This window comes from Macaca thibetana, chromosome 15 (assembly GCF_024542745.1).
Source record: "Macaca thibetana thibetana isolate TM-01 chromosome 15, ASM2454274v1, whole genome shotgun sequence".
Taxonomy (NCBI): domain Eukaryota; kingdom Metazoa; phylum Chordata; class Mammalia; order Primates; family Cercopithecidae; genus Macaca; species Macaca thibetana.
Genome location: NC_065592.1, coordinates 192,428 through 219,524, shown reverse-complemented (window position 1 = coordinate 219,524; position 27,097 = coordinate 192,428). Strand labels below are relative to the sequence as shown.

General features: G+C 55.9%; 3 protein-coding genes across 5 annotated transcripts in view; 1 reads left to right on the top strand and 2 right to left on the bottom strand.

Annotated features, from left to right (window-relative positions):
• The window catches only part of SURF4 (surfeit 4), a 308,739-nt gene that overhangs the window by 197,131 nt on the left and 84,511 nt on the right, over positions 1–27,097 (top strand). The gene's annotated exons all lie outside the window — the stretch shown is intronic.
• Positions 136–10,961, bottom strand: CACFD1 (calcium channel flower domain containing 1). Of its 3 annotated transcripts, XM_050760222.1 has the most exons (6): positions 10,672–10,961; positions 7,324–7,396; positions 5,431–5,556; positions 2,851–2,958; positions 2,411–2,535; positions 2,164–2,312 (listed from the first exon to the last, which is right to left on the bottom strand). In XM_050760222.1, exons 1-6 carry the CDS (start codon positions 10,790–10,792, stop codon positions 2,164–2,166), a joined length of 702 nt encoding a protein of 233 aa, XP_050616179.1. In that variant the 5' UTR covers positions 10,793–10,961. The 3 variants fall into 3 exon arrangements, with proteins under 3 accessions (XP_050616178.1, XP_050616177.1, XP_050616179.1); XM_050760221.1 differs by lacking the exon at positions 2,411–2,535 and having other exon boundaries at positions 136–2,312; positions 10,672–10,939; XM_050760220.1 differs by lacking the exons at positions 2,411–2,535; positions 10,672–10,961 and adding an exon at positions 7,950–10,598 and having other exon boundaries at positions 136–2,312.
• The window catches only part of ADAMTS13 (ADAM metallopeptidase with thrombospondin type 1 motif 13), a 38,564-nt gene continuing 22,942 nt past the window's right edge, over positions 11,476–27,097 (bottom strand). The window contains exons 20-29 of the mRNA XM_050760506.1: positions 26,434–26,623; positions 25,678–25,798; positions 22,086–22,215; positions 20,828–21,010; positions 16,246–16,450; positions 15,265–15,583; positions 14,653–14,799; positions 14,148–14,324; positions 12,772–12,956; positions 11,476–11,888 (exon numbers count right to left, since the gene is read on the bottom strand). Of these exons, the coding sequence (XP_050616463.1) occupies positions 11,682–11,888; positions 12,772–12,956; positions 14,148–14,324; positions 14,653–14,799; positions 15,265–15,583; positions 16,246–16,450; positions 20,828–21,010; positions 22,086–22,215; positions 25,678–25,798; positions 26,434–26,623 (1,864 nt within the window). The 3' untranslated portion in view covers positions 11,476–11,681. The remainder of the gene's footprint in view (positions 11,889–12,771; positions 12,957–14,147; positions 14,325–14,652; positions 14,800–15,264; positions 15,584–16,245; positions 16,451–20,827; positions 21,011–22,085; positions 22,216–25,677; positions 25,799–26,433; positions 26,624–27,097) is intronic.

Here is a 27,097-nt window from a genome sequence, read left to right as displayed (position 1 = left end):
CCTAACTATGTGACCTTGGGCAGGTCACTTTCCTTGTCTGTGATGCCAGAGGCAGCCTCGGGACAGGACCTGTAGTTATTTCCTCGGCCAGCAGCTCCTGCCTGGCTTCCACACACACCCACAGGCACGAAAGCAGAAGGGAGTGAGGACAGACACGCGAGCCACGGCCGCGCTTTATTGCTCAAGACGCACACACAACACAGAGGTGCAGACAAGGGGGAAAGAGCGCCACACACAGCCCAGACGAGGCAGGAGTGGCCTGGCTGCTGGAAGAGACGTTCCTTGCAAGGCAGGGCCCCTGCTGGACAGTGTACTCCCTGGGAGACAGGGTCAGAGGCCCCAGGTCCGCACAGCTGCAGACTTGCTGGGAACCTGGGACAGGTGACCCGCCCGCTCTGGCCTGTGGCTGAGGGCCTTCCACCTCTGCATCCAGCCGTGCACCCACCATTTCCCCACAGGGCACAGGGGCAGCCTTCATTGATCCACAGCCAACCCTTCTCCTGCTGTCTCTGGCTGTCACTGAGGCCCCTCTGGCAGGGGCAGCAGCAGGCAGGCCAGGCAGAAGGGGGCCCGGGGCCCCACTACCTGGGTAGGAATGAGCAGAGGGCGGGCAGAGCCCTTGCTTCTCGTGGGAGGTAGACAGGTCTCGCTCACTGCATACATGGGACAAATGCGTGCACGCGCACACATACATATACACACACACACACAAGCCCTTTGAACCCAGCACTGGCCTGAGGAAAGTGGCCCTGGAGGAACCCTGAAGGCACGTGTCCACCAGGCTGTAATGCCCCTGCCACCCTGGGGCTCAGCTGGCCAGACTCCCGGGGGTGCTGCTGACCCAGGAGCCCACAGACAAGTCCCAAGGGCAGTACTGGGCAGGACCCAAAGAACCCCACACTCGGCCCTCCAGCCTGCCACTCCCAGCCTCAGACGCAGATGGGCCCAAGAGGTGTTCCTGGGAAACAGTCCACTTAGCAAGACCCAGTACCTCTGCTCCCGAAGCTCAGCACAGGCCCAGCCTGGGGTCGGACCCAGATGGAATATCTTCCATACCCTTCCGCTTCTGCCAAGCCCCACCCGGGCTAAGCCAGGCCCGACCAGGCACCTGCCCGACGGCCAAGAGCCAGCCTCACAGTCAGAGAGGCCAGCGGGCTGAGGCCACGGGGCAGAGGGAATACGGGGATACACTTCCCGGGCGCCAGCTCTCCGTGTCCTCCCTGGGTAGGCCTGGCTCCAGATGGCCTGGCACCCAGGGCAGTGAGGACGGCTCTGTGTGGGGAGGTGACTGTGGCCTCTGCCCAGTTCTTAAAAGGCAGAAGCTCCCTGAGGGCAGTGCTTGGGCAGGCCGGCAGGAGAACCTGAGTGGGTGCTGAGGTCAGACCCACTGACCCACTAACGGGGCCAGGCTGCGGCTGACATGATGGGGCCACACCAGGGAGAGGGTGGGCACCCTCAGTGAGGCCAGGGAGAGCCTGCTCTCCCCACTTCCTTAGCACCAAGGCCAGCCGGGGAGGGTGGTGATGGGCAGGACCTAGGGGCCTTAGCAGGCCCAGGGAGCAGGGGCAGCTGAGGGGTCTTGGGGTGGCCTGTCCAAGGTTCCAGGAGTCGGCAGGGAGCATCCCCCACCCAGCTGTCCGGTCACTGCCAAGGCTGCAGTTCCAGGTACAGGGATGCACCTTAGGGGCCCTATGGGCTTCTTGAGAAGGCGGGGTGGCAGTGGGCGCTGCACCCTAAGCAGTGGTGGGAGGTTGCTGGCAGTGGCAGGCTGTCCTGGACCCTGGGGCTCTACCTGCCAAGAGAGCTGGGGGAGGTCCCTCTGCTCAGTGCCCAGGTGGCAGGGTCCCACTTGCACCTCCCCTCAAGCCAGGACCAGCATCTCCAGGGGAAGCTGCTGCCAGGTCACAGCAGGTCACTGGCAGCCCTGTCTGTGGTGTGAGGTCTGCAGACCCACCCAGCGGGGGAGCAAGGCCAGCTGGTGTCCACACAGCTGCTGCAGGCTCTGCTCGGCTCTGCCTCAAGTCCAGCAGCCCAGACTCTCACACCAGCAGCCAGGGGCTCCTGGCTTAAGCAAGTCTGGAGAAAGGAGCAGAGGACTCCAGGTGTAGGGGCAGGTGCAGAAGCCCCTCTCCAGGCTGTGCCTCAGTGTGGACAGTCCAGGCCTCACTTGGACTCACACAGAGCCAGAGGAGGGGGCAGGGAGGGAGGGGTGCCCAGCCCTTCACAGCTACCCCTCCAGGGTCTCCGCGAGCTTCTCCTCATCTGCCTGCTGCCTCTGCTGCTGGATCCTAGCGTAGGAGATCGCATCGCCCCTGGGGAGAGAGAGAGGCAGCGTCACGTGGAGCGCCAGCCCCACGCCCACAGCCCTCCTGACTACTGCCCGGTTCCTGCCCTGTGACCCAAGTGTGACCTGCAGGCATTCTGATTTCCCCAGAGACAACTGCTGGGGTGGCAAAGGCCTGTCTTGTCCCCTCTGAGAGTGGCCCAGGCTTCTTGGGATGCTGGGCTGAGAAGGAACCAGCCTCAGTCTGGGCTCTGCAGGAGAGGGTGGCAACTGACTACAATGCCCAGTGCAGACCCAGGAGGGGAAGGGGCTCCCACCAGTCATGTTTGCTATCCTTGCTGCAGGCCGTGACAGGGCAAGACTGGGCCACGCAGAAGTGTTGTGAATCCTCTGTCTTCACCTGCTAGAGCTGAGCCCTGGAGGCACCGATGAGTCACTGGGGCCTCTGCCTCAGTCTCCACTGGCTAAAGGAGCCACTCTCAGACCCTCCTCACTGAGGAACTTCGGTAGGGGAGGCGGCGGGGGGAAGGAAGGCCCTGCCCAGGGGCTGGGCCCAGCAGACGCACTTTTTGCCCAGAGCAGAGAGTCCGTACAGCACCCCCGTGGCAAAGGCGATAGCGTTGCCCAGCAGCGTGGTCAGGGTCAGGCTGATGACGATGGGAACAACCGCCATCCTGGGGGGGAAGCAGAGGTCAAGGGGAGCACTCCGGCCACACAGCCACCACATCCTTCCCTGCTTCACAGACTCGGCCCAGCCCCCTTTCTAGACACCCAGGGCACAGGAAGGATCCCAAAAAATCAACTGAGACACAGCTTCAGAAAGTCCTTGATCGGCCCTGAACTTGTCTGTAAAACTGTTCCATTCTGGGAATAGGATCCAACGCTTTCATCAGATTTTTGAAGGGGTCTGTGGTCCCAAAAAGGGCTAAACAGTAACGAGATGGTCCAGTGCCCTCGCTGTGACAGAAAGAGGTTGTGACAGAGAATCTGGCTTCCCATCCAGGCCCTACTAGCTTTGCGGGCAAGTTACTCAAAATCTCCACCGTGGAGAGGGGATCAAACTTTGTCTGAGGTCAGGCATGTTAACTACACAATGCTGAACACCACAGGCACTAAATAAATGCACTGAGTCATAGAGTAACACCAGCCACATTGCCACAGGTAAAGTCCCCAGAATTCAACCACATGGAACACAGGGTCTCATCATGGGAGGGTCTCATCAAGGGAGGGCTGCAGGCTGCGGGGTCTGCAGGGTCAGCCTCGATCTTACGGCTGTTTGGCGTCACCTGGTGGCAGGGTCCACTGGGGCGTAAGCATCCCCGGGGCTGATTCTCCATCCTGGCGGGAATTTCCAGGCCAGCAGCAATTCCTGGGCTAACTGGGCCAGGAGGATACCTGCAGGTTGGAGACCAGCGCTCTGTCCTGTCGCCTCCCTAGAGGAGGATGCCTGTGCGGGAGGACGAGACTCATGGCCCACTGCATTCTACCTGAATGTCCATTCTTGTAGACATGTGGCTGTGAGATTTTTCTGTCATTAAAAAACTTCCAAATGATAAAATAAGAATAGAAATTACCAAGAAAAAGAAAGACCACAACGGGGAACCTTCTGACAAAAACAAAATTAAAGGTAAACAACAGGCTGGAAAAATCGTTGCAGGAAATACAACCAAGGATCATTGAATCTTTAATACAGAAAAACACACTGAACTTGCGAAGCAGAACACTGAGGTTCCCACAGGTTAAAAAGGAAACTTGAAAATTTTCAAATCAGAAAATGCACTGGGAACATGCGGGAAACTATTTTTCCTCTTAGATAAAGAATAGATAAATGCAAATGTGAAGTGGTGCGCAACCCTGGGCAGGGGTGCGGGCGGGGGAGACACTCAAGGGACCTCTTTGGAAAGCAACATAGCCACGCGTCTTAAAATATTTTTAATGATCAGAATCCTTGACCCAGTAATTCCACACCTGAAAATAGATCTTAAGGAAATCATCATAAACACAGAAAAAGTTTTGGCAGACAGATGTTTATCACAGCTTGAGTTACACCAGTTAAGAAATGAAGAAAATCATCCAGCTGAACGAACATTGCTGTATTGAAAGAATGTTATAAAATCTGTGGCGATGTTAAAATGCTTGTATCATGACACTACGTGAAAAAAGCAGGATACAAACTTATTCATAATGGTTATAACTGTGTTAAGAGCAGGCTTTTAAAAAATGCCTGCGGACAGGAAGCACACACATCAGAAGATTAGCAGGCAGTGGGCTTCCAGTAACATTGTTCTATTTTCCAAATTATTGTTAATGAATTTCTATTATGGCTAGCATTTTTAAAATACAGTTTTTTAAACCCCTAGCGACATGACACTGCGTATAGATAAGAGCTTTGTGATCCTGTGTCCTTCGTGACTTAGATACGGCAGGAGATGGCTCCACAAGTAAGCATGTGGCTTGCGCTCTTACCATCAAAACTACCAGGCCTCTCTGAAGGGAAAGCAAGCTTGCATCTAGACTTCTTTCTAAAGAGAACCTAGACAATAATCAATACTGTTGCCGCCAGCCTCCTATGCACTGGAGGCATTATTCTAGGAGCTTCCATGCATTAAACTTATCCTGAAATTAGTTCCATCTTATGACTCAGAGAAGTATTACATATTGATTTCATTGTTAGAAATGGGAAAATTTTGAACAAGCGTATTTAGAGGGCAACCACATTTTCTGCTCTGCAACCTGCTTCTCCCCTTTCACGCCAGGACATCTAGATGAACCCACTCTTCGCAAAGGCTGCAGAGAAGCATGTCCTACAGACCTACTGTCATCTGGTTAACAACTCCCAGTGGATGGACCAAAATTCCAGACGCTTCCCATTTCTCTCAACTGCACGGAATGCTGGCACACATGCTCATAAACCTCTGAACCTTCCAGTGACTACAGCACAGCGACAGCTGAGTTCCCGGGTGCAGAACCGCTGGGGCATGTTTTGGCAGCTATCAGTAAATCACTGTGCACAAAGGCAATCCCGGTTCACACTTCTACAGCGAGGAACTGAATACACTGCCCACCCGCACCTGACTGTTGGGTCCTATTTTGTCAGTGGGGTTTTGGGGAACTGTGTCACAGGGCCCCGCCCAGTAGCCCCTCACCCGCAGTAGAAGACAGCCTTCTGCCAGGAGCGCAGCCGGTCCACCTTCTCCGCCACTGTGTTTGCAAACTCGATGAACTGGCAGCAGAAGGGCGCCTCGCACAGCAACAAGATGAAGGCATTCATGCTGCAGGGACCAGGGCAGGAGAAAAGCAGCAACTGACAATCCCAGGAGGATGAGGGCGGCCCCCAGTGCCGGTGCCATAAGGAATGCCACCTCTCTCACCCTCCTGCCCCCATCCCTCCTCCTCTGGGAAGCTGCCTGGCTGCTCCAGGGCACCTGCTTGTACCCCTTGAAGAGCCTCTGCTGAAGACTCCAGCCCTCCCCAGTTGCCCCTGCACCCACCTCCCCAGCTGAACTGAACGCTCCTAGAGGGAAGCCCCTGGGCTTCAGCTGCCCTTTCTCCTCCTCCTGTGGGAGAGGGAGGAAAGAGGACCCCACATCATGGCACTGCTATAACACTGCAGCAGGTTCATCCACAGATGGAGCACTGGCAGCTGTGTCCTCTGTCTGCTGTTAATATTATTGCCATGGCCATCAAGAACCGTCAGTGGCACCAGCACCAGGAAGGCTGCCCCGCCAGGGAGGCAGAGAGCTGGAGCCATGCAGTCCCGAAACATTCACGGAGAGCTGCCCACACACCCGATGCCACTGGCCCCAGGCCCAGGGACACCCAGGGGAAGCCCACACTGGGGAGGAAGAACTTTAGCAAGTCCTTGCGTCCAGCCCCATGTTTGAGGTGGGAACAGCTACGCCACTGGTGATGGAGGGTGTCTGCTGTGGTCATGGTATTCTCTATGCGTGGGTAACAATCAGTTACCAGACACTGGGCCAGGCCCTTCTGTCTGTCCCCACACCTGGGAGAAAAGTGCCATCATTATGCCTGTGTAACAGAAATGCAGGCTCAGGACACCCAAGAGCCACCCCGAGCCCGGGGCAGGCACTCTCTTTGCGACTCTTAACCACTGCATCCCGCCCCAAGCCTCCCACACACCAGGCCTCCAAGCACTGGCTCACTCTGTGCTGGGCCAGCCCCTTCCACTTCAAACTCGGCCAGGCTCCGACTCCACCCCCTGAAGCTGGGGCAGGCGCCTCTCTGTCCATCCCCTTTCCCTATCCACCACTGGCCAGCACAGGCGCTGGGGACCCCGCCACAGCAGGCCCCCGAGGCTCTCCACTGGCCATAGGTCACTGAGGACGGGATCTGAATCGCGTCCAACTCTGTGCCCCTCAAGGCACCAAGCCCCACGAGGACAGTCAATTCCTGGTCACAGCCACTTCTCATGTGCCTCAAGTCGCACGGGCCTGCCCTCACCCCACCTTCCCTTCTGACGGGATGGCGCCACCCTGGCAGGAGGTGGGCATGGAACGCACATGAGGGTGTTCTGACCGCGGGTTCCCATGACAACTCCGATCCGCCTTTCCCATCTATCTTTAGCACAGCTCCGAGTTAGAGCGTCCTCTCCCAGCGGACCATCCAACTCAGTCCTCAGCCAGCCCCAACAAACGGCCTTCCCCACTCCAGTCCTGGGAGCTTCCAGAGGGCGAGGGCCCCAGTGTAGTGGACTTGGCATCTGCAGTCTCAGCGGATGCTCCAGAAATGTCTGGAGCACTGATGGCCTCGCCCCTGCACCGGATGAAGGCCAGGGTGGGCGTTCCCTGGACCCTGACCTCTCATTAGGAAACCAAACGTGGTGGGGATATTAAGGGGAAGAAGCCCCATGCTGTGGCCAGAAACCCACAAGCCCTGAGGCGCCCAGGCTGGAGCCAGTAACCATGGCAACCACAAGGATGCCCGCTCCCACGGCCCCTGCCACTCCTCTGCCCCAGGAGGTGTCCCACAGACTCCCGACCAGCGAGACCCCTGGGGCAGGATGGCCATGTGCTACTCACATCATCCACACGCCGGCCGCAATGTTCAGAGGGTGGATGGTGATGCAGTTGAAGAGGCCAGAGATCGCACAAGCTTGAAACAAGAAAGACGGGCAGGAGTCAGCAAGGAGTCAGGGGGAGCCCGCTGGGATGGCAGCCTCGGGAGATGACTGGAAAGGACGAGAGTCTCTGCGGATGCTCAGCACACAGTTCTCACAGCACCCAGAAGCCTGCCCTCTATCATCTGAGGTAGGTGAGGAGATGCAGAGAGGTGCAGCGGCTTGCCCCAGGCCCCACAGCAAGGTGGCAGCAAGGTGGCAGGTGGATCTCACGGCACCCTCTCTCCGCTCCAGGGCTCAGAGGAGCTGGCCCTTTGACCCCAGCTACATCAATATCCACCTCAAAGGGAGGTTAGGATTAAAGGAGGATTAAAGAGAGAATGTCCCTCAAGGATTCAGGCCAGTGCTCTCCCAAGACTCAGCCTTTGGCAAGGGTCACTTGTCACCATTCACAGGGCCAGCCACACAGGAAGTCCTCTGACTCAGAAAATGTGGCTTGGATTTTGGTTGGGACAACGGGTGCCTCTCTCAGAACAGAGATGGGAACCAGGTAAGACCGAGCAGCAGTTCCAGCTCTAACTTCCTCACCAGCCCTGTGCCACTGGTATGCTATCTTCATCTGCCGAGGTCCATTTCTCCTCTTGCACGTGAGCAAGTCCCACAGCCCAGCCACACACCGCTGAAATGCCATGAGGCCAGGAAGGGGAGGGGGCGTCTTCCTCCAGCCCAGAGCGTGGCTTCTCTGATGCCCAGATGTGCAGCCTTGCCTCCCCGCCTCCCTGCTGCACCTCACCAGCAGGGTCTCTTGCACCCAACTCCCTCCTCTACCCACAGCCTGCAGCCCGGCTTCACCAGGAACTCCAGGAGCCTTCAAGGAGGGTCCAGGGAGCTGGCTGCTGGGCAGGGAGCAAGCCCAGGCCATCGCTGAGCGGGGGCCTTGGAGGCAGCAATTAGCAACCAGCTCATTAAACTTGCAGCAGCTCCTCTGCACCTGATCCCTCCACCTGGGTCTGGAATTCTGCCGTTTTCCATTTTCCCAGGTAACCTTATGCAGACAGCAGGCAAGGAAGCCAGATAAAGTGAGCCGAACTGCAGTGGGACTGCTTCGTGGGCCCCCAGGGTCTCCTTCTAAAACAAAGGACTCAAGCGTTGCACTGCTCCTCAGCACAGCCTTAGACATCTGCCTTCAGACAGCAAGGGGTTCCAGAACCACAGGTGCAAAGGGGCCTGCCTGCCCCAGCAGAGTGCCCAAAGGGCGACACGGCTCCCTGCCTCTCTGCTGTGCCTGGCCTCACCTGACAGCTCGGCTGTGCTTCCTGCTGCAGTCAGCATTTGGCCTCCAGCTCCAACCCTACCCCAGCTGTCCAACTCACAGCCAGCCTTGGGGGAGGACCAGGTGTCAACCCAGACCAGCAGGTTCCAGCCAGGAATCCTTTAGCAATAAAGGGCTGGAGGATGTCCACTTGGGGACCTCAATGCTGATATCTTCCACGTGAGGGGGCTGTCACCATACAATCCTGTCCCCTCCCAAGATATCACCTCCAGATGCTCTCAGGACCCAGGGTAGACCCTCTTCAGCTCCTCTCTCTGATCCCCTCACCCTGGAGGAGGAAAACCTTACCCCAAGGACCAGCCAGGCACACAACCCTTGTCTGAATTCCTGCTGCATCTCTAAAACACGCTGCATTTTTGCATTCTACCCTGGAATACAGCATTTAATATTCACATAACCGTGCCCCCAAAATTCTGCAGATGCAACTGACAACTCAGGGCAATGCCACAGGTTTCTCCTGAAGCTTCATCTGTAGACCCAACAGAGCCCCCAGGTACTCCCGGGAAAGGCACAGGCACCTCACTTTGAGAGACAAAGAACTGAATAAGACTCCAGGGCTAATCTGTGAGTCGGCAGGGTCACTGACCAAGAAGGAAGGAGGTGTGGCCTACAGGCCACAGTCAGGACCTTTCCTTTCTCACCACTAACCATGTCACCCGTCTGCACTGCTCACCCTAATCTGCGGGGGAAACAGCTAACCAGACATGAGAGGACTGGAACCAATGCCTAACTTCAAGCCCACCAGTCTCTCCTACAAAGTCAAAAGTGTACTTGCCCTGAAGAGCAGTGGCACAAACCTGGGGCCTCTTTGTGATCTGGGGGTAGGGCCTGCCCTACTGTATCCAGTTGCCTCCGGATAAGGGCATGCCTAGCAAGGGCAGCACACTCCTAGCCCCGCACCCTTCTGCCTCAACATCCCTCCACCCTCAACCTCCTTCCACCCTCCACCCACCTGGAAAGGCTGTGGAACCTAAAGTGAAAAGATGGTCATTCTGGCAGGAGAGCTGATGGGGTCTGCCCTGCCCAGGCCCAGATTTAGCCCTCTGTGCCAGTGTTTAAACCCTGCAGACATCCTCGACAGACATTCTATAAGACCTTGCCCACTCCAGTTATTCACAAGGTTGAGGGCAGACAGGAAGGGAAAGGATATCATTCAGACAGACTTGTCTTTCCCTGGAAGGCCAGCTGTACAGCTTCCATTCACTCCTGGAGCAGACCTGCCTCCATCTTTGTCCTTTTCTGGCTGCGCTTAAGAGCCTAGCTTCCCTGGGAGCCTAAGGTCAGGGTCTGTGCCTGGGATGCTTACGGAGAAGGGGAGGAGGGCCGGTGATAGGCGGCTAAGGCAGCAGCAACGGGGAGAGCTGACAGCGGACAGAGGACCCAGGGAGAGGCCCGGCCCTCAGCTCACTGCCCCGCGGCCCTCGGGGGCCACCTATGCCCTGACACCACCTGACCCTCAGCAAACTTCCGCCCAGTGGCTTCCTGCCAGAAATCTAGCTAGCCGTGCACCCGCCTCCCTTATAAACAATCCTCGCCCAAAGGTTAGCAACGTGGCTGCCGTCGCCTACGCCCAAGTCAACAGTTGACGCTTACTACGGGACAGGTGGGCATGCGCTCCGTGAGCATCACTGAGAAAGTCTCACAAAAGCCCCTGGGGGGCGAGGGAAGGGCTCAGTCACGTGCCCCAGGCCGGTGCCCCCCGCCCTGGGGTTTCTGGTCCCTCGGGGAATGTTCCCAGAAGCGCTAGCCCAGCTCAGGGTACCAAGGCGCCCAAGCCCGAGCCGGTAACCATGGTAACCATGGTAACCCCGGGACGCCGGCTGCCAGCGGCCCCGCCACTCCTCCGCCCCGGGAGGCGCCCGGCAGGCCCCCGACCCCCAGCGGGTCCTTTCCCCTGGGGCCGCCGGAGCGGGGCGGGGCGGGGCGGGGCGCGCATGCGCGGCGGGGCTGGCCCCCTCTCCCGGACCGGGTACTCACAGACTGCCCCCAGCACCCCCGACAGGCGACACAGCCAGCGGTACCACCACGTCATGCCCTCTTCCTGCGTGGGCGGCGCAGAGCTGGCGGACGCCGCGGGCGCCCCACCTGAGACGCTCATGGTGCCGCCGTCAGGCGCAGCTCACGCCCTCACAAAGGGCTCGGTAGCCGGCCGCGTCCGAACCGGCGCGCTGCCTTGTGGGAAAGGGAGCATATTAGCATAGGGGGCGGGGCTTTCAGGCTGCGGCGAGGTGCGCCCGAGGAGAGGCGGGTGCTCATTAGCATAGGGAGCGAGACCCTCAGGCCGCGGCTAGGTGAGCTCGAGGGGTGGCAGGTGCTCATTATTGTAGGGCGCGGGACCCGCAGGCTACGGCGAGGTGCTGCGCGGCGGGGGGGAGCTCGTTAGCATACGGGGCGGGGCTCGCAGGCATCGGAGGGGTGCGCCCGAGGGGGGCGGGCGTCATTAGCATAGGGGGCGGAGGCCCGCAGTTTGCGGAGATTTGCTCCTGAAGGAGGCGGGCACTCATTAGCATAGGGGGCGGGGTTTGGCGGCGCGCGGACACCTTAGGGGTCAGACCCTCACACCAGGACACACGGGTGGGGCTTCGCAGGGAGCTGGCAAATGCGCCAGCCTCGGAGTGGAATCCTGATTGGCTTTTCTTCCTGGATAGGAAGAAGATAACTAGGGATGTCCAGCGGCTTGCGCAGATCAAGATAGAGCCAAGCGGGGCCAGCGAATCCCTGCCTTGCCATGGGATGGGTTTTCAAGCCAGGTCTGGACAGCTTATAAGAAAAAACCGCCGGTCAGTCTGCATGTTTTATTTATTGGTACCCGAGGAAATGGGGGCTGCCTTTCCAGAATCCCCACTTCCAACCCCCTAGCCTTTTGGACATTGGAGAAGACTCTAAAGTAGATACCTAAGATTGGAAAAAGTTCGAATTGGAAAGCACTGAGACCAGAGGTCAACCCTCCAGAGCTGGCCAGACACGTAACAAATGTTCATTGACCGTCAGGTCCCTTCCTTTCCCTTCCAGGACTGAGGGTCCTGCCCCTCCGGTACCCATGATTGGAGAGTCCAGTACTGGCCCCGCAGGCTGGCCTGAGCCTTAAGGAAGTCCTCGCTGAACTCCATCTCAGCCTGGCTGCTCTCTGACTCCCAGTAGAGCACCTGCTGCCCATGGAACGTTGTGGTCCTCAAGCTGTGGATGTCCCGGATCTGAGAGAAAAGGGGCAGCCCAGAAGGACCAGCCATAAGTGATAATTAGCACTCACATTAATTAGCCCTTAATGTGCAGGGGCTCACAGATTCCGGATCACATTTAATGCTTACAAAGCCCTCCTAGGAGTACACTGTTACTCTACCCAGAAAACTGAGCTCCAGGGAAGTTACATCACTTCCCCGAGGACACACAGTCAGGGTGCCAGAGCAGGGCCAGGCTGCCTCGTCTGGGGAAGCTGATACCCTGAGGAACACAGTTCTCCCAGGACACAGGAAACCTTGGGGAGGGTGCAGGGTGCTCCTCTGTCCAAGTCATATCAGACTGTAAAATTATGCTTCAGTCCTGGGTTAGCTGTCAGTCTACATCAGAAAGGTCTTTACCATTCTTTATCATTTTGCTTTTTTTTTTTTTCTTTTTTGAGTCAAAGTCTCACTCTGTTGCCCAGGCTGGAGTGCAGTGGTGCGATCTGGGTTCACTGCAACCTCCACCTCCTGGGTTCAAGTGATTCTTGTGCCTAAGCCTCCCCAGTAGCTAGGATTACAAGCACACGCCACCACGCCTGGCTACTTTTTGTATTTTTAGTAGAGACAGGGTTTCATCATGTTGGCCAGGCTGGTCTCGAACTCCTGACCTCAAGTGATCTGCCCTCCTCAGCCTCCCAAAGTGCTGGGATTACAGGTGTGAGCCACTATTTCACTCTTGTAGGTAGCTCAAAAAACATTTCTTGGTGAATATGTGGAGGAAGCGCTCTTCTCCCATTCTTTCACTAATGATTTGGAGGGTTTGAGTCTGAAATAAACTGAAGGGGGTCCCCTAGTCCTGCACCCCCTAGGGAAAGCTGTCCAGAATCACAGCACAAGTCCCCATGCTGGGCCTCACCGAGATGTAGCTGGCATTGGCTCCCTTGGTCCCATTGTCCATGTTGGTAGCCAGGGCATGGATGGCAATCCGGGCGTGCGGAGCCACGTTAATGAAGAGCCGGCAGCCCCCTGCCTTTCTCGTGGCTGGACTCAGCGAGGGGCTCACGATTTCACCCCAGGGCCCAAAGAGCTGCATGTCACATTCTGCAGGGGGAGCAAGTGGGACATAGAAACCCAGACAGACCTCTGATGCCACAGGCCAGGGCAACTCACAGCCGGGAAGCAGTGCAGGGCAGCATGGCACTGTGGTCAATATTGGGGTTCCCAGGCAAACCCTGCTGAACCCCACCTCTACCACTTCTTGGCCCAGTGACTTTGGGCAAAGGCTAAATGTTCTGGGCTCTGGTTCCCTCCTCTGCAACTGAAGGAAACAATGGCATGCACTGAGCAGAGTGGTCTTTAGGACTCAGTGATGTCACATGTGCAAGAGTGTTTCACACTGAACCTGGCACCAAGGATAGGCTCCACCCATGGCAGCCACTGCTGTTCCTCAGAGCTCACTGGAGCCGCCACCTGCCTATACCTCCTGCACCTCTTTCAAGGCAGATGCCTGTGTGGGTGGGGCTGGGCCGGGAAGCGAGAAGCAATGTGAACGGTGACAGTGGGCTCATGGCCTTTTGGCAGGACACAGCAGCGCCTGTGCGCTGAGGCACATACACAGCTCTCTGCTCAGGCAGGTGCTGGGGCAAGGAGGAGGCGCACTAGGTCTCTGCAGAGGCTAAGCCCACTGCCGCTAAGCCCCTGACACCTGGGGGAGCCGAGGAACCTCTGGAACCGGCTAGGGAAGCCGACTTCGGCCAGCTCAGACTGTTGGGAGAGGGCAAGCCCCCCAGGACAACCGAGAGGGCTATCAGAGGGTATCTAGGGGGCCATGGGCAAGGCAGGGGTCCCTGAGGTGGCATCCTCTGTCTGAGGTGTGCTTGTGGGTGTACACGCATGTACAAGCATGTGTGCTCACACCAGTGCACTAGAACAGGGCCGAGGGACAGTGGCTCTCACAAAAACCCTAAAGGGCCTTGAAAGGCTGGAGGGTTGGGGGCGGGGTGGGTGGGTGTGGGGCAGAGGCCTGAGGGACTGACTGAGGATGTGGACCACATCCCACATCCATCCATCTTGCTGCACAGTCCCAAAGAGGAGGGATGTAGCACTCATCCTGCGACCTCTCCCTGGCATGTACAGACTGACACTGGCCAACCCCAGCTCCTTCCATCTCAGTCAGCTCCCTCTGTATCTTCCCACTACCCCACTGGGACTGGCCCCATCCCCAGCAGCACCCACCCAGCCTCCCTGCCAGGACCGGAGCACCCAGGGGAGGTGGAGAAGGCCTGGCCATACCTCTGTAGAAGGTTTCAGGAGCAAGCTGGCTCCCATACCGCAGCAGCACCCCGCCTCCCGGCTGCCTGCAGCGCTGCTTCACCACCAGCGTGTTGGTCTTGGAGCTGACAGTCATGCCCAATAGCTTCCTGCACATCTTCCTCCAGGTGAGCCGGCCCCAAAGCAACAACATGTCCCCTAGGAAGCGGCAGGGCAGTGAGGGTCCAGCACTACCATGCCTGGTCAGCAGAGGAGTGGCTCCGGGGTAGACTGAGCAGAGTTCAAGTCCTGCCTCTCCCACTGCTGGCTATGTGACTCTAAGTAACTGAGCACGTCACTTCATCTCTCCTAGCCTCAGTTTCCTCATCTGTAAAATGCAGATCCTCACTCCCCAGTCATGAGATGGAATGCAAACTAAAGTTGGGAATGTACATGGGGCTCCTGCCAGGAACGGGGCATGCAGCGTTGTGCTGGCTCCTGGCAGGGGCCATAACTGGCAGCATCGCTTTCACGGCCCTAGACATACCCGCACTGCAGTTGAGAGAACTCTCAAGGACACGGAGGGTCACCACCTCCCCGAGGGGCCGCCCAATGGCCACTGCACAGTCTGCCTGCCCTGGTCCTCGCATGTCAATGGTTCCTGTTGGCTCAAGGTGCTGCCTGCCACAGGCACCTGAAAAGGGAGCAGGAGACAGGTAAGCAGTACTTCCAGGATTTCCAGCAGGGCAGGCTCCGGGGCTTCCAAGCTGAGGAAGGAGACCAGGAGGTAGGGGTGGATCCTGTCCCCCAAGGCCCAGCTGGAAGCCTTCTCAGGACAGGGATGGGGGCTAGGTAGGTCAAAGCATCACCCTCAGGGCACAGGGCTGCTTCCAGATGCTCCAGCAAGCAGGGGCACATGCAGAGCAGCCCAGAGGCTAGGGGGCTCACAAGCTGGGTTCCTAACTTCAAGTTACTTCCCCTTAATAGTAGTAAAAGGGAGGTTTTGCTTTGCCAGGGAGGAAGAGGGCCAGCCCTGATCCTGGCCTCCCAGGCACACATCCCAGGGACCAAGCTCTTGTGCCAGTCCTTCCCAGAGGGAGACGCCTTTGCCCACCCCTCCTACAGCAGCTGCCCGACAGGAAGGAGGACAGGACGTAACTGGACTGCGCCGAGCTTTCCTGGGGCCCGGGCAGGAGCCGCCGAGGCTGGGGAGCCGGGGAGAAGAGCAGGGCCGGGGCCTGGGACCACTCCAGGGAGGCACCAGCAGGGGTGGCTGTGGTCTGTCCTGGAGCAGTGGCTTCTTCGTGAGGCACCAGGTTGGGCGTCCCCTGTCCCACACAGGGCCCAGCCCAGCAGCCACGCACAGTCACTGGCTTGGGCAAGTGCTGGCAGAAATCAGCCGGCACAGGCGCCTGGGCCTGGGGTCCGAGGCAGGTGTCATGCCGGCGCTGGATGCCATCCCCACAGGAAACAGAGCACTGCCAAGAGAGGGGAGGAGGAGTCACAGCTGACCCTGGCCAGAAAGTGACAAGGAAGTGGTAACTACAGGCCAGGAGTGATCCAATATAATCTTTGTACAAGCTGGGAGGCAGGTAAGTGTCTCCATTCCACAGATGAGAAAATTGAGGTTCAGAGAAGGCACCCAGCACAGGTCATGTAGGTGGGAGGAGCCAGAATTCAAGCCTGGGTCCCTGTCACCCTCATGGCCTCTCTCTCTCACCAAGCCTTAGAGCAAGCAGGCCTGTGGGGCTGCGGCTCATCTCTGTCTGCTGTGCCCCTGCGCCCTCCACACCATGAGCAAGCCCCTCCAGGGGCAGCCTGAGCCCCATTTACCATTGTCTTTCCTGCCCTGCCAGGTGCGTGGCACAGCTGGCATTCCCTTATCTGTATAGAGCTGAGTGGCCTGCTGTTCATCTTCCAGTGTTCCCAAACCTAAGAGCCTCTTAAGTCCTAGCTGCCCACAGGTCTCTAGGCCTTCTGTGTATCTGCCTCTAGGTGCCCCCTCACCAACAGACCCAGCTCTCTCCTTCCTTTCTGGGGACACAATGAACCAATGCCCCCTAGACTCCCTCACACATAAGCAGCCATAGCTGATGCCCGCCCCAGCCCCACAGGGATCCCAAGCGCCCGCTGTGCTCACCTCCATCCAGGTGCCGACATACCAGCGGTAGGTGCAGTCAGCAATGAGACAGGGGACGCTGGCCTGGGGCCGCACCAGTGCCGCACAGGCCGCCTCGTCCACCTCCACGTCCTGGCCTTGGTCGAGCTGCACACAGGCCACCGAGCGCCTAGCAGTGCCAAGGCCACAGCTGGCCGAACATGGGCCAAGGGACATGACTTTCCACCTGCAGGAAGAGAAGACCCCAAAGAGAGGCTGGGTCTCCCCAGAAACGGTACTGCCCCATGCGGGCCCCTCTCCACCCGCGTGTCCTCGAACAGTTGCCTAGACAGCTTCTGTGGCCAGGCGAGATGGGAAGTGCAGCCACAGAGCCCCTCCTGTCTGGGGCCAGGGCTCACAGCCACAGGAGAGCTACCAAAAGGCCCTGGAGGAAAGAGGCTGCTTTTTCCCTAATTGCACATCCCCCTCTCATCGCCTTTCTCACAGAACACCTGTCAGCACCCCAGGGGCTGCCTATGGAACCAAGTAACAGCAACAGGAAGCGAGCCCCTGGGTAACAGGAGACAGATCTCACCACCCCACGTTCTACAAGGGGGAAGGCCGAGGACCTTAACCCTGCCCATGTTGATCTGTAATCATTCAATAACTAATTATGGCCCACGTTCTTCAGAGCCCAGACACGAACCCAGGCGCCTGCAAGGGAGCTGGGATCTTCATCACAATACTGTTCTCCCCCATGGTGCTGCAGCGCTGCCTCTTGGACCCGTGCTTTCTGTGGCCTGGCGCTGTTCTACATGACACTGGGAGGTGGCAGTGAACCAAACCAGACCCCACCTCCACTCGGAGCATGGATTGTTCTCCATTTGGGCATCACTGGCATAAGCAACTGGATGCTGCTTTGCTGTGGGGGCTGTCGTGTGTATTGCAGAAATTTTATTTTTTAGTTTATTTTAATGGTTTTCTTTGAGACATGGTCTCATTCTGTCATCCAGGCTGGAGGGCAGTGGTGCAATCACGGCTCACTGCAGCCTCAGCCTCCAGGGTTCAAGCCATCCTCTCACCTCAGCCTCCCAAGTAGCTGAGACTACAAGCGTGTGCCATCATGCCCAGCTAATTTTTGTAATTTTTGTTTGTTTGTTTTTGTTTTTGAGATGGAGTCTCACTCTGTCGCCCAGGCTGGAGTGCAGTGGCGCGATCTCAGCTCACTGCAAGCTCCGCCTCCTGGGTTCACGCCATTCTCCTGCCTCAGCCTCCGGAGTAGCTGCGACGACAGGCGCCCGCCACCACACCCAACAAATTTTTTGTATTTTTAGTAGAGACAGGGTTTCACCATGTTAGCCAGGATGGTCTCAATCTTCTGACCTCGTGATCTGCCCACCTTGGCCTCCCAAAGTGCTGGGATTACAGGCATTAGCCACTGCGCACGGCCAATTTTTGTATTTTTTGTAGAGACGGGGTTTCACTATGTTGCCCAGGCTGGTCTAGAACTCCTGGGCTCAAGCGATCCTCCCGCCTTGGCCTCCCAAAGTGCCAAGCAGAGCGTCACAGGAGGGACGAGTGTGCCATTCTGGACCGATGCTCAGGGAGGGCTCTGGGTCATTCTGGAGTTGTGGTGTCTGAGCCGAACCTGGGGGAGGGATATTCAGGGCCTCGAGGATATCCACAGAAGACATCAGGCAGCAAGAGCTAGCACAGAAGCCCTAAGTCAGGGGATTATCCCTGGACTGTTCCAGGACAGTGAGGCCAGGGTGGCTACAGCAACGTCAGAGGGATAGCCAGAGCTCATGTGGTGTGTGCCTGCATCCCAGCTACTTGGGAGGCTGAAGCAGGAGAATCACTTGAGCCCAGGAGTTCAAGTCAGGACTGGGCAACATAGTGAGACCCCATCTCTGAAAAAAAGTGAGGGGAGGCTCAGTGGCCCAAGAGGCGGTATGTAGAGAACAGGGCTACCTGGCAGGCTGTGCTAGGTGTGGGAGGTGAAGTTTAATCACCATGCAGGCAGCGTGTAGTGTGAAAAACCCTGCAATTCCCATAAAATCCCAGATCATCTCTAAATGTGATGTGGAAAAATAAATGGGACACACAGCCAAGGGACTTTAGCACAGGCAAAGAAATCAGGACACACTTGTGACACGGATGTTAAATGGCTATAAAGCTACAACATTTAAAACAATTTTTTATGGGCAAGAGAATAGCTAGAAAAAAACACACAAACAGAAACTGGCAGATCACTTGAGGTCAGGAGTTCAAGACCAGCCTGGCCAACATAGTGAAACCCTGTCTCTATTAAAAATACAAAATCAGTTGGGTGTGGTGGTGGGCACCTGTAATCCCAGCTACTCGGGAGGCTGAGGCATGAAAATCACTTGAACCCAGGAAGCGGAGGTTGCAGTGAGCTGAGATTGCACCACTGCACCCCACCCTGGGTGACAGAGAAAAACTCTGTCTCAAAAAAAAAAAAAAAGGAGAAGAAAAAAACCTAGTAGAAAGCCTAGACATAGATTCTAACATACACCAATACCACCAAGGAGCCACCTGGGGGCATCAGGGCTTGTTCAACAGATGCTGGTTAACAATTTAGAAAAAAAAAAAAAAATCCCTTGGTCCCTACTTTGCAAATACATTAGTACACGGTTTAAATGTAAGTAAAATCTTTTTTTTTTTTTTTTTTTGAGACAGGGTCTCACTCTGTTCCCTAGGCTGGAGTGCAGTGGTGGTGTGATCTCTGCTCACTGCAGCCTTGAACTCCCAAGGTTCAGGTGATTCTCCTGCCTCAGCCTCCCAAGTAGCTGGGAATACTGGCATGCACCACCATGCCCAAATTTTTGTATTTATAGTAGAGATGAGGTTTTGGCATGTTGCCCAGGCTGGTCTCAAACTTCTGAGCTCAAATGATCCACCCACCTCAGCCTCCTAAAGTACTGAGATTACAGGCATGAGCCACCACGTCCAGCCTAAATTTAAGTGAAATCTTATCTGTAACTGGATGTATTTAAAACTAAGGAGACTGGCTGGGTTCGATGGCTCACGCCTGTAATCCCAGCACTTTGGAATGCTGAGGTAGGCAGGTCTCCTGAGGTCAGGAGTTCAAGATCAGCCTGACCAATATGGTAAACCCTGCCTCTACTAAAAATACAAAAATTAGCTGGGTGTGGTGGTATGTGCCTTTATTCCCAGCTACTCGGGAGGCTGAGACAGGAGAATGGCTTGAACCTGGGAGACGGAGGTTGCAGTGAGCCAAGATTGCACCACTGCCTGGGCAACAAAGCGAGACTCCATCTCAAAGTAAATAAATAAATAAATAAATAAATAAATAAATAAATAAATGTAAGTGGACAGGAAGGAAACATGGCAGTAGGGTGCTATCTATTAAACCTGAGTGCTGGAACACACATGTCCGTTACATTCTTTTCTGGACGTTTCTATATGATGTAGAAAAGTACTTCTTTATTAAAAATGCTAAACCTACAAAAAGAAACCATTAAAGAATTGTAAATGAGGTAGGCAAATGTTCGCCCTTTACCACTGGGCTCTGGACCTCACGGACTTGAACATGATTCTGTCCCGTGTCCTAGTGTGGCTGTGTGTGTCCCTGCAGGGACCTCCATCCCTCCCAGCTTCCACATCAGAATGCTGGTGCTCACAGCTTCAGGTTCTGCTCAAATGCTGCCTCGTCTGTCCCCCAGGCCTCCCCACACCGCACCCTGCCTGCACCGTGCTTAAACTTCACCTCCCACACCTAGCACAGCCTGCCAGGTAGCCCTATTCCTTACAGACTGGCTCTTGGGCCACTGAGCCCCCCACCCCATCTTGTTTTGTTTTGTTTTTGGGAGGGAGTCTCGCTGTGTTGCCCAGGCTGGAGTGCAGTAGCACAATCTTGGCTCACTGCAACCTCCACCTCCCAGGTTCAAGCGATTCTCCTGCCTCCACCTCCCAAGTAGCTGGGATTACAGGTGTACACCACCACACCCGGCTAATTTCTTTTTGTTTGTTTGTTTTTTGAGATGGAGTTTCGCTGTTGTTGACCAGGCTGGAGTCCAGTGGTGTGAGCTTGGCTTACCACAACCTTGGCCTCCCAGGTTCAAGCGATTCTCCTGCCTCAGCCTCCTGAGTAACTGGGATTACAGGCATGCACTACCACACCTGGCTAATTTTGTATTTTTAGTAGAGTGGGGTTTCTCCATACTGGTCAGGCTGGTCTCGAACTCCCGACCTCAGGTGGTCCGCCTGCCTCAGCCTCCCAAAGTGCTGGGATTACAGGCGTGAGCCACCACACCCAGCCTAATTTTTGTATTTTTAGTAGAGATGGGGTTTCACCATGTTGGCCCGGCTGGTCTCAAGCTCCTGACCTCAGGTAATCCACCCACTTTGGCCTTCCATAGTGCTGGGATTATAGGCATGAGCCACCACACCTGGCCCCGTCTTGTTTTTTTTTTAGAGATGAGGTCTCACTGTGTTGCCCAGGTTGGACTTGCGCTTCTGGACTCAAGTGATTCTCCTGATTCAGCCTTCCAAGTAGCTGCGATTATAGGCGCACACCACAGCACCTGGCCTGGCATCTGCACACACCAGGAGCTGCCCCTCCCGTCACCGGCTGACTCACCTAGGTGGGCAGGGCTCCAGGCTGCAGGCCTCCTGGGGGTCTGGGCGAGGCAGCCCCTGGCATTGGGTGTCCAACAGGATCTCCTCCTCCTCATCCTCCCCATGGGCCCGGGCACAATACAGGATCCTCCGCATGACCCCTCCCCCACAGCTCACGCTGCAGGCCGCCAGCTTGTACTGCCACCTGGAGCAAACTGAAGTCGGGGACCCCAAACAGCCCCAGGGCCTGGGAACCCAGGGGAGTCAGGTCTCCCCCTTCCTTTCCCCAGACCAGGAAGAGACAGGAAGCTGGGAAGGGCCTGGAGAGGTTCTCTTTCTGGAGGCCCCCTTGTGTCCTCACCAAGAGGCTTGGCAGAGTGGACAGACCCATTTTACAGAAGGGAGAGGTGAGGGCAAACGACAGATGTCGTATCCCAGAGACAGTGGGGACAGGGGTCCAGGCACCCAAGGGCCCTGCATGTCTTTCTTGAACAGTGATCCCAGCACCACTGCCCTGGAGCCCACCTCGCTAGCTCTCCCCTCCTCCCCTCCTGCTGTGTTTGGCTGCATCACACTGAATACCATCCATCAAACTGCACTCCCCCTCTGTCCTGTTATTATCTGTCCTCTTTCCCCCTCTATTTGCTCCAGGAGGTCAGGGACGTTTCTCTGCCTTGTTCTCTGCTGTGTCCCCCAGCTCCAGGACAGCCCCGGGGCTTAGGTGCTCCATAAAGAGCAGGTTATGAAGAAACATCCCAGCAACCACGTGTGCCCACAGCATGCCAGATCCTGTGCAATGTACTTTACACGCATTGCATCTAGCATGCATTTTACACTCGTTGCATTTAGCATATACTTCACATGCATTTAATCCTTTCATTAAACGCCCCCCCCCAGTCTTCTGGGGGCACAATATGACCTGCTCCCACTGGTGAGGACAAAAGATCCGGCTTGGAGGTGAGGGAAGAGCCAGGATGCAGACCTAGAACCCCCTGTCTTCTTGGGAAGGGGCCCCCCTGGCAGGGCAGGGCTCTGGGCTGCAGTCTTCAAAGGGGCTGGGCCGGGGCTCTGGCCCGCACTTGGAGTGAGGTAGGGGGATGGGGCGGCCGTGGTCTAGCCTCACACAGCGCACAGCCAGCGGCACCTGCCCCCCTCCGCAGGTCACTGGGCATGGAGCCAAGGCTAGGGTCTCCCACGTGCAGGGAGAAGGCCAGCACTCTGTAGGAGGCCACATCCCAAGGCCAGACTTTCCCCTGCACAGTCTTGCTCCCCTCACTCACCGAGCAGGGCACGGGACAGCCTGGCAGACCTCCCGCCGGCTTCCAGGCTTGCTTGCCAGGCCACACAGCTCCTCCTGGACAGGCACTCTGAGGGCAGCGTCCATGCACAGGAAACGCAGCTCCATCAGGCCTGCATGGACGAAGCAGAGACCTGGAGCCCCAAGGGGTGGGCTCAGCAAGGACCACAGCCTGGGCTCACTGGGCAGCTCTAGCACATAAGGCCTGCATGGGTCTTGCCTCTGCCACTTACCAGCTGTGTGACCTCAGACAATTGACTTAACCCTCTGAATCTTAGATTAAAAAAAAAGATAATGGCATCTCCCTTGCAGAGTCATTTATAAAGATTTTTAAAAGGGGAGATGAAAAGTGCCTGGCACATAGTAGATACTTGACAAATGGTAGCTGTTATTGTTTATTGAGAGGCATTATAAGAATTGCAATATGGGCCGGGCAACATAGGGAGATTACAGGTGGTTCACGCCTGTAATCCCAGCACTTTGGGAGGCCGAGGTGGGCGGATCATGAGGTCAGGAGTTCGAGACCAGCCTGACCAACATGGTGAAACCCCGTCTCTACTAAAAATACAAAAATTAGCTGGGTGTGGTGGTGCGCACCTGTAATCCCAGCTACTCAAGAAGCTGAGGTGGAGAATCACTTGAACCCGGGAGGCAGAGGTTGCAGTGAGTCAAGATCGCGCCAGTGGACTCCAGCCTGGGCGACAGAGCAAGACCCCATCTCAAAAAAAAAAAAAAAGAAAAAAAAATCTCAATATGAAAATATCTGATTGTGTGTATCATAAAGATGTTATTAGAGCCAGTTTTCTCAAGTCTCTCCTTTAGGAATAGCCTCCAAAGAAATAGACAGGCTCAGTGGCTCATGCCCGTAATCCCAGCACTTTGGGAGGCCAAGGTGGGCGGATCACCTGAGGTCAGGAGTTCGAGTCCAGCATGGCCAACATGGTGAAATTCCCTCTCTACTAAAATAAAATACAAAAAATTAGCCAGGTATGGTGGCGCATACCTGGAGTCCCAGTTGCTTGGGAGGCTGAGGCATGAGAATCGTTTGAACATGGGAAGCGGAGGTTGCAGTGAGCCAAGATCGCACCACTGCACTTCAGCCTGGGTGACAGAGGGAGACTGTCTCAAAAAAAAAAAAAAAAAGAAAAAAAAAATCTCTTGGTTGGGCACAGTGGCTCAAGCCTATGATCCCAGCACTTTGAGAGGCCGAGGCAGGAGGATCACTTGAGCTCAGGAGACCAGGCCGGGCAACATAGGGAGATCTCATCTCTGCCAAAAATACAAAAATTAGCAGGGTATAGTAGCTACTCAGGAGGCTGAGGTGGGAGGAAGCCCAGGTGGCAGAGGTTGTAGTGAGCTAAAATTGCACCACCGCACTCCAACCTGGTGACAGAGCAAGACCTTGTCTAAGAAAAGAAAAGAAAAGAAAAGAGAAAAGAAATCTCTTTTTGGTCTCGGTTTCAAACAGGCTGACATTTTACTGAGCAAGTGGTTAGGGTGTTCGTTTAAGAACACGGTGTATCTTCTCAAGCCCATTAGGATGGCCATTATAAAAAACACAGAAATAGGCCAGGTATGGTGGCTCACGCCTGTAATCCCAGCACTTTGGGAGGCCAAGGCAGGCAGATCACCTGAGGTCAGGAGCTTGGGACCAACCTGGCCAACATGGTGAAATCTCATCTCTACTAAATAAAAAAATTAGCCAGGCATGGTGGCAGACGCCTATAGTCCCAGCTACTCAAGAGGCTGAAGCACGAGAATCACTTGAGACGCGGAGGTGAAGCTTGCAGTGAGCCAAGATCGTGCCACTGCACTCCAGCCTCGGCAACAGAATGAGACTCTGTCACCAAAAAAAAAAATTAAAAAAAAAAAACAGAAATGAAAAGTGTTGGCAAGGATGGGAGGACACTGGAACTCTTATGCACCATTGGTGGAAATGTAAAATGGTGCAGCCACTGGGGAAAACAATCCAGCAGTTCCTCAAAAATTAAACATGGAATTCTCATCTGACCCAGCTAGCACACTTCTGGGTATACACCCGAAAGAACTGAAAGCAGGCCGGGCGCGGTGGCTCAAGCCTGTAATCCCAGCACTTTGGGAGGCCGAGACGGGCGGATCACGAGGTCAGGAGATCGAGACCATCCTGGCTAACACGGTGAAACCCCGTCTCTACTAAAAAGTACAAAAAACTAGCCAGGCGAGGTGGCGGGCGCCTGTAGTCCCAGCTACTCGGGAGGCTGAGGCAGGAGAATGGCGTAAACCCGGGAGGCGGAGCTTGCAGTGAGCAGAGATCCGGCCACTGCACTCCAGCCTGGGTGACAGAGCGAGACTCCGTCTCAAAAAAAAAAAAAAAAAAAAAACTGAAAGCAGGAACTCAAACAGATATTTGCACACCCATGTTCACAGAAGCGTTATTCACAATAAAATAGCCAAAATGTGGAAGGAAGCCAAGTGTCCACTGATGAATAAATGGATAAACATATAAAGGATACACTCACAATGGAATCTTTTTCAGCCTTAAGAAGGAAACACACATGCTACAACATGGATGAACTGTGAGGACATCACACTCAGTGAAATCAACCAGTCACGAAAAGGTAAATGCTATATGATTCCACTTCTACAAGGTCCCTGGAATTGTAGAATTTGGAGACAGAAAGGAGAATGGAGGTTGCCAGGGGCTGTGGAGGAGGAAATGGGAGTTCGTGTTTCACAGGGACAGAGCTCCAGTTTGGGAAACTGGAAAAGTTCTGGAGAGGATGGTGGTGATGGCCGCACAACAATGTGACTGTGCTTTTATGTCACTGACGTGCATGGGGAGAAACAGTTATGATGGTAAATTGTATAATATGTGTGTTATACTACAATAAAGCAAGATTGGGAAAATAGAAGAATGCTGTGTACCTTTTTTTTTTTTTTTTTTTTTTGAGACAGAGTCTCGCTCTGTTGCCCAGGCTGGAGTGCAGTGGCGCGATCTCCGCTCACCGCAAGCTCCGCCTCCCGGGTTCACACCAGTCTCCTGCCTCAGCCTCCTGAGAAGCTGGGACTACAGGCGCCCGCCACCACACCCGGCTAGTTTTTGTTTTTGTTTTTTTTTTTTTTTTTTTTTTTGTATTTTTAGTAGAGACGGGGTTTCACTGTGTTTGCCAGGATGGTCTCGATCTTCTGACCTCATGATCAGCCCACCTCAGCCTCCCAAAGTGCTGGGATTACAGGCGTGAGCCACCGCACCCGGCCTAACACTGTGTCTCTTAAAGCTAAGGTTTCTCTGCTCGGGTCGTCAGCTGGGGCCCCCTCTGGCCGCTCTGCCGGGGCCATCAGGAATAGCTCTCGTGCCACACTGCCCGTCATTATTGTCTTTTCCTACTTTTCAGCCAGTCAACATTTAAAGTGGCTGTCACATTTGAAGTGGCTGTCAGCTTTCTATACTTAATCTCCTTGTATTACTGCGTGTTCCCATACAGTCTGGATTTTCTGCAATCCACCTCAAATGCTTTTTAGAAGGGGGCAAGATGCAAGTGGATAAGAGAGTTACCATGAGTGCTGGTCCCCAGGAGCATCCCAGGGGCCCTCACCTCGCCCGCAGGAGACGGAGCATGGCCCTGCCAGAGGGGTCCACACGTGTGCAGCTTGAGCCCCCGTCCTGATGCTGCCCCATGGGGAGGGAGCCTCCTCCCCTGCAGAGGTGGCATCCAGCTGTGGGGAACAGCAACAAGTTCGTGGGTCTGGGACTCCTCTGAGCACCCAGCGACCCCCGTCCCAATCTTCTCAGGAGGCAGCAGAGAGAGCAGGAAGTGGCATGTGCACACTGGGGCTCCCTCCCCTGTTCCCTTGGCTCCCCGGTCTCCCGGCGGGTGTCCTTGCTGCACACCCCACCTTTGCAGGCTCCTCGGCAGCATGAGTGCTCACTATGGGCCTGGCCGAGAGCTGGGAACCAAGAGTGGGACGCGGGAGCATGACTGGCCCTGCAATCCCCCCAGCCATGAGGGGCGAGGGTTGCCAGCACCCAGGCCAGAGAGCAAGGCCAGTCAGCCTCCAGCCCCTGGACACCGGGCGGGAGCCTGGCAGCGTTTCTCTGCACAGCAGCTGCATTATACTCTCCTCAGATGCTTCTCTCAGCCCGGCTTGCAAGGGGAATGGGAGCCTCCTGAGGGGCCCTGAGCCCTCTTTCTAAGCTTCTTTTCTGAGCAGGGGTGGCCCTCAGACAGCATTCCCACAGAAGGAAGGTGTTCTCGCTCTGGCCTGGAGGACAATGATGATGGGTGCTCCTCATTCTCCAGCCAGGTAAAGGACCCAACAGCCCCAGCCACTCTCATGCCCAGGGCACTCACATGGCCCCAGCCTGCAGGGCATGACATCCCGACACACGGCTCAGGGGCAGGCAGCTTCTCATCTACGGAGTCAGGCCCTTCAGTCGCTGGAGCCTCCAGGCCATCTGCCCCCGGCACACAGGTCTCGTTCTGCAAGGCCGGGCCTGCTCCACTGGCTGATGTGCATGGGCCGGGCTCTGACACCTCCCACCTGAGGATGGCATGAGACAGTCATCAGGCCCTGCCTCTGCCACCCAGTGGAAGGTACAGCCCAGCTGCTAGGGGCAGGGAGGCAGAGGACCTGCTCCCCAACATCCAGGAGCCCAAAGGGGGGTCACACAGAGAAGTGAAGCTCAGGGTCTCTCCCTGAAGCACTGGGTTCTCCATTCATCAGCCAGCAAGTTCCCATTCAACAAGCACTCGCTGCTTAGCAGTCAGGCACCCCCCCTGCCTCCAGGGTGCAGAGACAGAACCTATCCCTGGCTGGGCGCGGTAGCTCACACCTGTAATCTCAGCACTTTGGGAGGCTGAGGTGAGCAGACTGCTCGAGCTCGAGAGTTGGAGACCAGCCTGGGCAACATGGCAAAACCCTGTTTCTACAAAAAATACAAAAATTAGCTGAGCTTGGTGGCGCACACCTGCCAAGGCAGGAGGCTGCAGTGAGCCAAGATCAAGCCACTGCATA

Bases quoted from the DNA above. Each gene is read 5' to 3' on its own strand.
- CACFD1 (XM_050760220.1), bottom strand. From the start codon at position 8,541: ATGTCTAAGGCTGTGCTGAGGAGCAGTGCAACGCTTGAGTCCTTTGTT. The intron at 7,397-7,949 runs GTGAGGAAGTTA...TCTTGTTTCAAG, and splicing joins ATACCAGTGGCACAGGGCTG to CTTGTGCGATCTCTGGCCTC. The intron at 5,557-7,323 runs GTGAGTAGCACA...TGGTCCCTGCAG, and splicing joins GCGGCCGGCGTGTGGATGAT to CATGAATGCCTTCATCTTGT.